Here is a 9,460-nt window from a genome sequence, read left to right on the forward strand (position 1 = left end):
AGATAGTTAGCCAGGAGGACATTTAATTGAAATAGCTATCTACGTGTTTTATAGAGCATTCTTTTCCTGGGGACTTAATAAAAATCTTATGCTGTTTAAGTCCATGGTAATCACAAATGCCATAATAAAAATAGCTGGCACAGCTACACCGAGTTACACTTAATAAACAACTATCAAACAATGACCAGGGTTTAAAATGTTTCAGCCAGCCAAGTATGGCACAGCTTGAAAGCAGGTAATTCAAGGATAAACCAAAGTTCCCTGCACAATATATCTAGGACACACAATGGGGCATAAACCACACAAAGCAAAGCAATGGGAGAACAGGGGTTTGCATACCACTGAGCCATGGACCCTTGTTTGTGTTCAGCCTGTCCTCTGAATCACAGCAAGATCACCAAGGAGACGATAAAAACACAGCTTAATAAACTGCACCAGTTTTCATTCCTACTTTTTCTTGGCTGGTCAGGAGGATCACCACTTTACATTTTTGTGATTTATGCAATATGGATTACTAAAGCCAATTAAAGTAAATGTGGGTGACATGCTAGGCATTCTTGTGTGTTTCCTATCCACATCTGTGCTGCAACTCAGGGCCAGTCACACAGTCTCAGACTAACCTAATTATTACAATCAAATGGAGGGGAAGAAAACGATGGATGTCACTTGATAGAGAATATATAAATAAAGTAAATAAGTCAACAGATCTACAGTGAGCAGGCCAGGGGATATAGTTCAAATCGTCAGAGAGGCTGGAGCCAGCACAGTACTTCTGAAAGTAATCAAACATGAAGATGGAAATGTATTTTTCTATCCTGCATATCTGCATCTAATTTGCTAGGCATCCTAGGTCCACAGATCTATTATTGATCTAATTACCTACTTACCTGAAAAGTGTGTGTGTGTGGGGGGGGGGGGTTGGTTGCATCTGCAGGTATGTTTTACATGGAATCTAAATTGTGGGACTTGATAAACTAAAAAGTGAAGAAAGCTAGCAGAGTTTCCCAGTCATAGGGTATCCAACATATCAGTTTATGACTGTTGTCTATTCAGACCTGGGAAGGCACTGGCAAACCACCCCGTATTGAGTCTGCTATGAAAACGCTAGAGGGCGTCACCCCAAGGGTCAGACATGACCTTTATTCAGACCTATGAAAAGGAGGATATGGATGGAGGACACAACCTGTGGTATGTATTTACTGGTAGATATGTATTTACTGGTAGAATTCTCTGGTCCAGCAAACTTTTTCAGTTTCCTGGTGTTGGAGAAATACTTGGGAAATGTGTGGATAGGGGCTGCTAAAAGCTCCGAAATATCATTATTTTAGAATACTTTCAGTTGCCAGAAGATGAACCTTTTGCTTCACTCCAAGCCCAATGAAATCAGTGGGGTTAGACTGAAAGAACTCTGCACAGGATTGCACTATCAAGAGCCTACATGGTTCTTTGGGTGGCTTCTATGTCCAACCACCTTCATACTACAGTATTTAATAATTAACCCATGTCCCTTCAATTTCCCCCACAAACCTTTTGTCTTGTGGAAATATATCAAACAATCTGGAATTTTGAAAAGAGAACAACAAATCTACAGGATTGTAGGGTTGTTAAAATCACATCACTTAGAGTTCTCATGCTGCAACCTGCAGCAGCCTATATTCATCCCTCTCCCCATGAAGAGTTTACAAAGAGCCAGCCATGATTTGAGTTGCCCAGGCTAGCCTCCCCTCAGAAGCTATGCAGTGTTAGGCCTGGTGAGCACTTGGGTGGGAGACCTCCAAGGAAGCCCTGGGTTGCTCCGCAGAGGCAGGCAATGGCAAGCCACTTCTGTGCATCTCTTGCTTTGGAAACCAAATGGGCTCATCATAAGTCAGCTGTGACTTATGCAAATTAAGGAGGAGGAGGAGGATCACAATAATAATAATGAACTTCAGTCATGCCCAGAATGCTTTGGATTCATTTCTTATCTCTCGCCTCCATTCCTGTTTCCTCCACTACATTGTTTAAATATTCTCTGACCCCAGCAAGATGTTACTTTGAAAGATCTCATCTAGACAATTTGACACTAGACAGATCTTTGTCAGTGTATATGAAGAAAAAAGTTCGAGTCTGGTGGCACCTCTGAAGCCAACACAGTTATATTCAAGATATAACCCAGTCAAGTGTCTCATTCTAGACTTGCCAGATATCTTACCTCTTTCTGTAGTTGTAGCTTGCTTGAAGGAAGGGCACAATAGACCTGCCTTGTAGGAACCTTCTTGTCCACCCTCTGCTGCACCTCCTGTTCTGTAAAAACACCACTGTCAACTCGTGGGAGGTATCTTCTTGCCCTTAATGGTGTCAGGGTCTGGTAGAAAAGATAGGCAGCCAACACCAGCACCAGAAGGACAGGACGGAGTCGACAGTACCTCCAGCAAGGCAGAATTTGCCTGCAAGCCATGGCTACCTCACAGTTTTAATTTTGCCCATTACTGCAATGACAGTCCCTGTGGTTTCTTTCCATCAGCATGAGGGATGCACTTGAGTTTTCCCACAGGTATGTCAAGTTCTTTCCATCATTTCTGGGCCTGTGTTTCCCCATGGCACAAGATAGCAAAGTCTTAGGTCCTCAGAGCAGAATAACAAACAGTTCCACAAGGATGGGTGACAGATCTGTGCTGAAGGGATGGGGAAAGAAGGGAAAGAAAACAGGGAAGAAGATCCACATACGTGCTGCGTGGTGCTGAAGAAACCTTATAATTCAGACAAAAGCTCTACTCAGGACAGTAAAAGAAGCTCCAAAAGTTCAATAGCATTAAAAAAAATGACAAAAATGCATTATGCGCCTTGTACAGCTTTAGAGCACCAAGGCTTTTCTAGCCTTTGCTTTGTTATTCGTCTTGTTTTTGTCCTCTTGCACTTCCAGTCGCTGCTTCTTTTACTGTTACTTTCATCCCGGATCTCTCAAATTGCCTTTTTCCTGTCAGCAAACACACACTGCCTTCTCCAAATGAGTCTGTCTGGATTTTAACAAGCAGAAAAGCTAGTTTTCTTTCCCTTGGTTTTTCCAGCTTTCCCATTCAAAGTGATGTTTACTTACTTTGTTCTTATCCCTGTCAGACGTTTTCCATTCTCCCCTGATGGGTCGCTGATTAAAACCACTCGGAACAATCCAGCCTTATGACTTCAGCTCATCTCACACACAGCCACACGGCACTCCATCTGAACTCCGTTGGACCAGAGACATATAAATAAAAAGCAGGACTGCCCTGAGGGGTGGGGTTAAGTTTACCAAGTTCTGAAAAAGGCAGACATACGCACACTGGAAGCTGCAGGAGGAATGCTGGATCACAGAAACAATGCACTTTCCCCTCATACGCTCTGCACTCCATAAGCAAGGCTCAAAAATGAGATTCAGAAAACTGAGCATGAAGTATGACCAGAACTCAGAGGCAACTGGGATCAGAATTACTCTGGGTTGGTAAAAAATTTACTGTAGTCATTCTGGTGAGAGTGAAATAATTAAATACTCCAGTGATTTCAAAACAGCAGACCATAGAGGAGGATGCCTACTGCAGCTCTGCATCATCTACGTGGCAAGCATAAGCAGTGTTACACCACTGTAAGCCCACTCACTTAAGTTGACAGATGGCTGTAACTCTGCTTTGAGTTGCCCTGATAATTTTCCAGAGTGTCTAGCATATTTACCCCATTTCTGCATTGGGTGTTATTAGAATTTATTTAGAAATGGAAGAAAAGGGTATGCTGAAGGGAGATATTTCTCCAACAGCAAACATTTCTGGGTATAAGAGTGAAATATCCTTTTCAGGATATTACCTGTTTTTTGGTGACCATCATTTTTGGGGCTCTTAAAAAAAACCCTTTTGGGGTTGGAAGGTTAGCTAGTAACAATTTCCACAGCTAGTTGGGGGTATTTATAATGAGATTTGTCATAGTGATCATCGCTTGTTTGAAGTATTCAGTTGTGACATATGTCCTCTTTTTTGCTTTTCAAAATCTGGTAAGCCTGCTCACTGCAGCAATGGCATGTGACGGGCTTAAGCTCAGGAAACAGGAGAAGTTTAACAGATACAGGGCACATGAAGAGATACTGATTCAGCTCAGAACCAAAGTATTTTAAGGATCAGTAACAGGGGCGCTTGTTTCAGTCTTCTTCTTGTATCTGCTGTACTGCAGAATGATCCTGGGACAGCAGTGGTGCAGTTAAATTTAGACTCTGGACTTAATGGTCTTAGCCCCCCTCCCCATGGCATTAATGGCGAGCATTCTAGAAACTACATTTTCCAGAATGCACAGGGCAAGGAAGCGTGTGTGTGTGTGTGTGGGGGGGGAAGATGGAGGTGAGCGGGTCTAAGCTTTACCATCTCTAGCTATAGATTATATTTACTACCCTGCAGCTGAACCAGGGGGCCAGGAGCCTGGACTGATAGCATCACTGTCAAGACATTTTCCTATTGCCTTCTTTTACCCATTTTCACTCACAATCAGTTATTTAAAACATGTACATAGCCCATAGCACTGTCCCCTGAGAAGTCATAAACTATTCTGCATTATAAAGGGGATCAATACAACGAATGGATCAGAAAGAGTGCCATACAGAGAATACCACAATAAACATTTCTCTCATGTTTACTAAAATACAAACAAAATCTAAAATAATGCTAGAGATAACTCATTATTTTGATAGGACCAAAATCAAAATGGGATTCTTCCACTGCATATTTGCTGTGCTTTTAAGATTTTTGCACTCCTACTGATGACAGCAAAAGCTAGTGAGTGTATGTAATTTCTATGCAGTCAAACTATAGAACTCTCTCTACATCTCATCCCATCCTTTGTGCTTTTAAATGTTTGCCAATGTCAACAAGCTGGGAAGGCTTTGATACCAGGACCGAAAAAACATGTTATTACTTTGTGCAGATGATGTTGTGAAACAACTGAGCTTGCAAGGTACTAGTCCACAGTTCAAATCTCTCCTCTGCCACAAGAGATCTTAGTCAAGACACACTTCCCTTATCATCAGAACTCCGCCATCTGTCCCTCTTAATAAAACAGTAAGGGGTATTGGGGTGGGCTCAATCCAGGATGGGGGGGGCCAACAATTGGCCCCTTGGCCCTGGACTGACTGGGCCTTCCGATTGGCCCCTCCCCAGGACAGACCAAAATTCCATCCCGTCAGCCCAGCCAGGGGCAATCTGGAGACACTGCTGCCAGTCTGCCCCTGACCACTGCAGGGAGAGGAGGTAAGTAGGGCTGCCAAGGGGAATGAGAACATAGGCTGTACCAGAACATAGGCTGTCCTAACTGTCAAGTCCAGCTGCAAATTGCCTCAGAACCCTGCCAGAGCTGGCAGGAGGCTGGAGAGTGCTCTCCCTCTCCCCTCCCTTCAGGCCTGCTGCGAAGGAGCCTCTGACAGCCCCTGACTGAGGGGAGGGAGGTGTTTCTAAGAGCAACGCAGAGGAGCCTCAGGGCCTTCCTTTTGAGGATGGGAAACTTTCCCCTTCTGCCAAACAGATGGCTGACAGGGAGGCCACAGAAAAGCCCCTTCTCACTTAAAATACCGATCTGGCCGGGGGTTAGACACAGCCAAGTCATGTATCTTTCTTGTTTGCAACTCTCTGCAGATTTGAGGCCACTGCACAGCATTATTCTGGAGACGAAAGTGGTTCTTTTGTCTCCGGTTTCATCTGCACAATAACTCTGTGCAGTAGGCCTCAAGTCTTTCAAATTCAACATCAACCTGTGTGGGAGGCCTTAAATGTTTCTTCTCTACCACAACCCTCTCCAAAGTCTGGGGAGCTGATCTTTATACTCTGCAGGTGACCTGTAATTCCAGGAGTTCTCCAGGCCCCACATGGTGGTTGGCAACCCCTTGGTTTGAAATATTCCTGGAAGTTTGGAGGTGGGACTTCAAAATCGTACAATGCCTCAGAGTCCAGCCTTCAAATGAGCCATTTTTGCCTGCAGTTGGTAGGGAGTGGTGCAGGAGTGTCCCTCCTGGCCTATGGGCTATGGCCAGCCCTTATCAGCAACTGTTTGTATTCTGGGGCGCAGACAGGCAGACCAGCATCAGTCCTGTGAGTCTGGAAAGTGCAGGAAGATCTAAATAGATATTTACAGCCTGAAACTGTAAATAGTGAACAAGTAAATGGCTGGCATATTAAAAACCAGTATAAAAAACCTTACTAAGGTCAAGACTGCTGTACACAGAGTCTTCCTCTTAGGGTTGTCAGCTTCCATGTGAAACTCTCTGCCCCACCTCCCTCATGGGGAGTCTGCTATGGGGAGAGAAAGGGAAGACGATTGGAAAATGCTTTGAGACACCTGAGGCCTGCTGGGTCACTGCGGCCCATTCCCAGTTCTCTCAGACCTCTCACAGCCCCACATACCTCACAGGTTGACTATTGTGGGGAGACGAATAGAAAAGGTGTTTGTAAACCGCTCTGAGACTCCTTTGGGTAGTAAGCAACAGAGTACAAAAATCCATTCTTCTTCTGAGGAGCAACCATGAAAGATGCATGTGTGCACAAACATTTTATCAACAGTGAAAAAAATGGAAAAGGAACCTGTGTACTGTGTCTACTCCATGTGTATTAGGGCAGAGGGGCATTTTGGTGTCTGTGGCCTAATTCACACAAGAAGGGAAACAACGCAGAACTGGGGGGAATTGGTTGCCATGTAATCTTCCCCTAAGAAGAGTCTCCAGTCTGATTTTCCCTTCACATATCTGAGGACATGGCTCTGGAAAGCTCATCTGTAACCACTATGCCACAATTCCCAAAGGTCAGTCCTCTCCCATACTCAATGAACATTCTACACCACAGGTTCTTGACACCCATATCTCCACACCCATGGCCTCATTTGCCACCATGCCACCACAACCTCCCACACAACACACACATTCAACCCCATGCCCTTACAGACTGGACAAGTCCTCCCCTTCCTCTTCCCACTGCCAAGCTCTAGCGCCCGTTGTATTTTTGGATACAACGGGCTTTGCCCCTAGTACACAATATTTGGTTATCAAAGCTGGGTATGAAGGCAAGGACTCCCTTTGTCTTATTTTATGGAGGAGGTCCAGTTTACCTAGTTAAATGAATCCACAGAGCTTCATTTAAGCTGTTACATTCGCAGTATTTAATTTTCACTTAGGTTAGTTCAACAGAAAATAGAAATATTTAGGAATATGGGTGTTAGCTTTAGGAGGCCATTTAAACTTTAGGTGACAACCGTAAGACTTGGAACAATACACTTGGCAACCTTCTGCAGTAAACCTTAACATCAGCTTTCAAATATAAAAACAACCCCCCAATAGAATTAGTTCTCCCACAGTATCTTTGCCCCTTACAATTTCCAGCAAATTCAGGTCAATCCAGGCATCCCATTTTATACTTTGCAAAACAACTGCACTTTAGTTAAGGTTGCCAATGGATGAGTTCCAAAATAAGGAACATATGGTATGGCCATAAGATAATGAACTCTTATGTGTGCCAGAAAATTAAAATATACCTTCATTCTGGTCTACTGCTTTGTGCAGTAAAGGTTAATCTCCTTTTTTCAACAGATTGGATCCACTCATAACTTTCGTTGTTGGGAAGGATTTTGCCAGCAGAATGGGAGGAACTTCCTTGTCAGTCCCCTCCTACTTTTCCCTGAGAAAAAGGAACCAGGCTGCTGGCAAGGAAACAGGAGCAAGAAAACCATAGGAGAATAGGGAAATGCAGGCAGGCAATGATGCTTTCCATGCGCAAGACTTCCCCAGGCTGGATGAGCCAATGCACCCCAGGCTCACTGCAGAGCTTGGAGGAGTGGAAAGCTGGCAGCAGGTGAGAGGAAACTCATGGCAATCATGGTGGTGTCCCCTGACAGTGAACCAATGATCCCTCCCTATGTGAGACCCAATGCTGAGGAAGGGGAGGGGGGGGCAAAAGGCGGTACTCCATTGAGCTCAGGGCTGTCAGCCTCACAAATCTCACCCCAGGGAGGGGAGGATTGGTGAGGTCCCACTTGGGAGTGGGGATTTAAAGAGAAGGCATGAAGAACAAGGGAGAAGCCCAGAGATGTTGGGAGAGCACATGGGCTGTTGTAGGAAAGGAACTAGGTGCAAATGAATTCCCTTCCTCCTGCATTATCTGGCTAGCCCAGCCTGCTGGCTAAAAATCAAGCCCTAGAGGGCTCTACCTAATCCAATTTGTGCCCAGGACCTTCAGACTTTGTCAAACAGCTAAAGGGACAGATTTGGAGTCTGCAATTTGGAGAATCAGCAAAGGTTCCCCTTCCCCCAATTGTTACTGGAAATATACTACTGGATCTAATCCTGAGGGTATTTCTGAAATGAAGAACAGGTGGGCGAAGCCTCGTAAATACTGTAAAAAAAAGCAGTTGTGGTGGGGGGTTGTTTGTTTTTAAACAGTCACACATATTGGGCAGTGCAGAACAGATTTTGCTTTACACCAATGAAACTGAACTCTTCAAATTCTCATTACTTGCTTTTCATGTTGTGGGCTCGTCAATGTTTTGCAGGCATTTTTATTAATAGAATTACCACCCACAGATTTTGTTCATGGATTATCACTCCTACAATTGCTTAATTTAGCTGTTCAACACAGCGCACAGTTGCACAAACAAGACCTAGACTTGGCTTTCTTTTCTCTTGTTCTTACCAGAGAAAGACATAAGAGCACCCAAAACTGCCAATAGTAACCCCTGGTGGCTACAATAGGAACTTCACCCACATAATGCATAGGGCAGCAGACTACTAGTAAGAGGTAATGCTGTGCTGGATAACCAATTTATGATGGTTGGGAAGGCGATTTTGAAGGATCTTGTGCTCCCCAGTTTTCATGGTGGTCAGATGATCCTAGCTGACTCAGTGAAAAGCCTTGGATCCAAGTTTATTGCTGAGGAAGCAAGTTAATTGTTACAAAAAAACCCAACCATACTTTGCCAACTCCGCCTAGGCCATAAGATAGCCTCTTGCCTTGATGGATGATCTGGCCACCTGGATCCATGCTACACTAGCACCTGTAGTTCAGACTACTGCAATTCAGAAACTCAAGCTGGTGCAGATAATTGCACTGGCTATTGTCAAGAGCAAGACGGAATGGCTACACAAAGCATACATATTTCACCCTTGTGATATGTTAATACTGCTGCCACAGTTTTTCCTGGTGCTTGCAGACTTCTAAAATCCTAATACATTAATAGATTTTACTATTATTTTTAGTATCCTGGGCTGAATCTGCACAGAGCTTTTATTCCAATTCCAGGTTGATTAAATCCCTGCCATCTACACAGAATGTGATTTCCATTTCTCTCGGCAACAAGCATGATTGATCCGGAGTGACCTCACCTTTCCCCCGCGATATCCTGGAGTGGATATAAACCTCGATATTTGAATAATCAGCATGTCTGCTCTCCCTGAAATAACTTGCTGCCAAGCCTGTAGAAAAGCCGATTGGCC

The 9,460-nt window shown here is 44.2% G+C and overlaps 1 protein-coding gene across 6 annotated transcripts in view; it reads right to left on the minus strand.

The window, feature by feature from the left end:
* CPED1 (cadherin like and PC-esterase domain containing 1) overlaps nucleotides 1-3,259 on the minus strand; it is a 126,968-nt gene extending 123,709 nt beyond the window's left edge. The window contains exons 1-2 of one of the 6 annotated variants that reach the window (XM_077338395.1): nucleotides 3,077-3,253; nucleotides 2,192-2,654 (exon numbers count right to left, since the gene is read on the minus strand). In XM_077338395.1, coding sequence (XP_077194510.1) covers nucleotides 2,192-2,437 — 246 coding nt within the window. In that variant the 5' untranslated portion in view covers nucleotides 2,438-2,654; nucleotides 3,077-3,253. Of the gene's footprint in view, nucleotides 1-2,191 lie in introns of all 6 variants that reach the window. The other 5 variants (XM_077338397.1, XR_013231138.1, XM_077338396.1 and 2 more) reach the window with 5 other exon arrangements.
* Nucleotides 3,260-9,460: the final 6,201 nt, after the last annotated feature.

This window comes from Paroedura picta, chromosome 5 (assembly GCF_049243985.1).
Source record: "Paroedura picta isolate Pp20150507F chromosome 5, Ppicta_v3.0, whole genome shotgun sequence".
NCBI classification, from domain to species: domain Eukaryota; kingdom Metazoa; phylum Chordata; class Lepidosauria; order Squamata; family Gekkonidae; genus Paroedura; species Paroedura picta.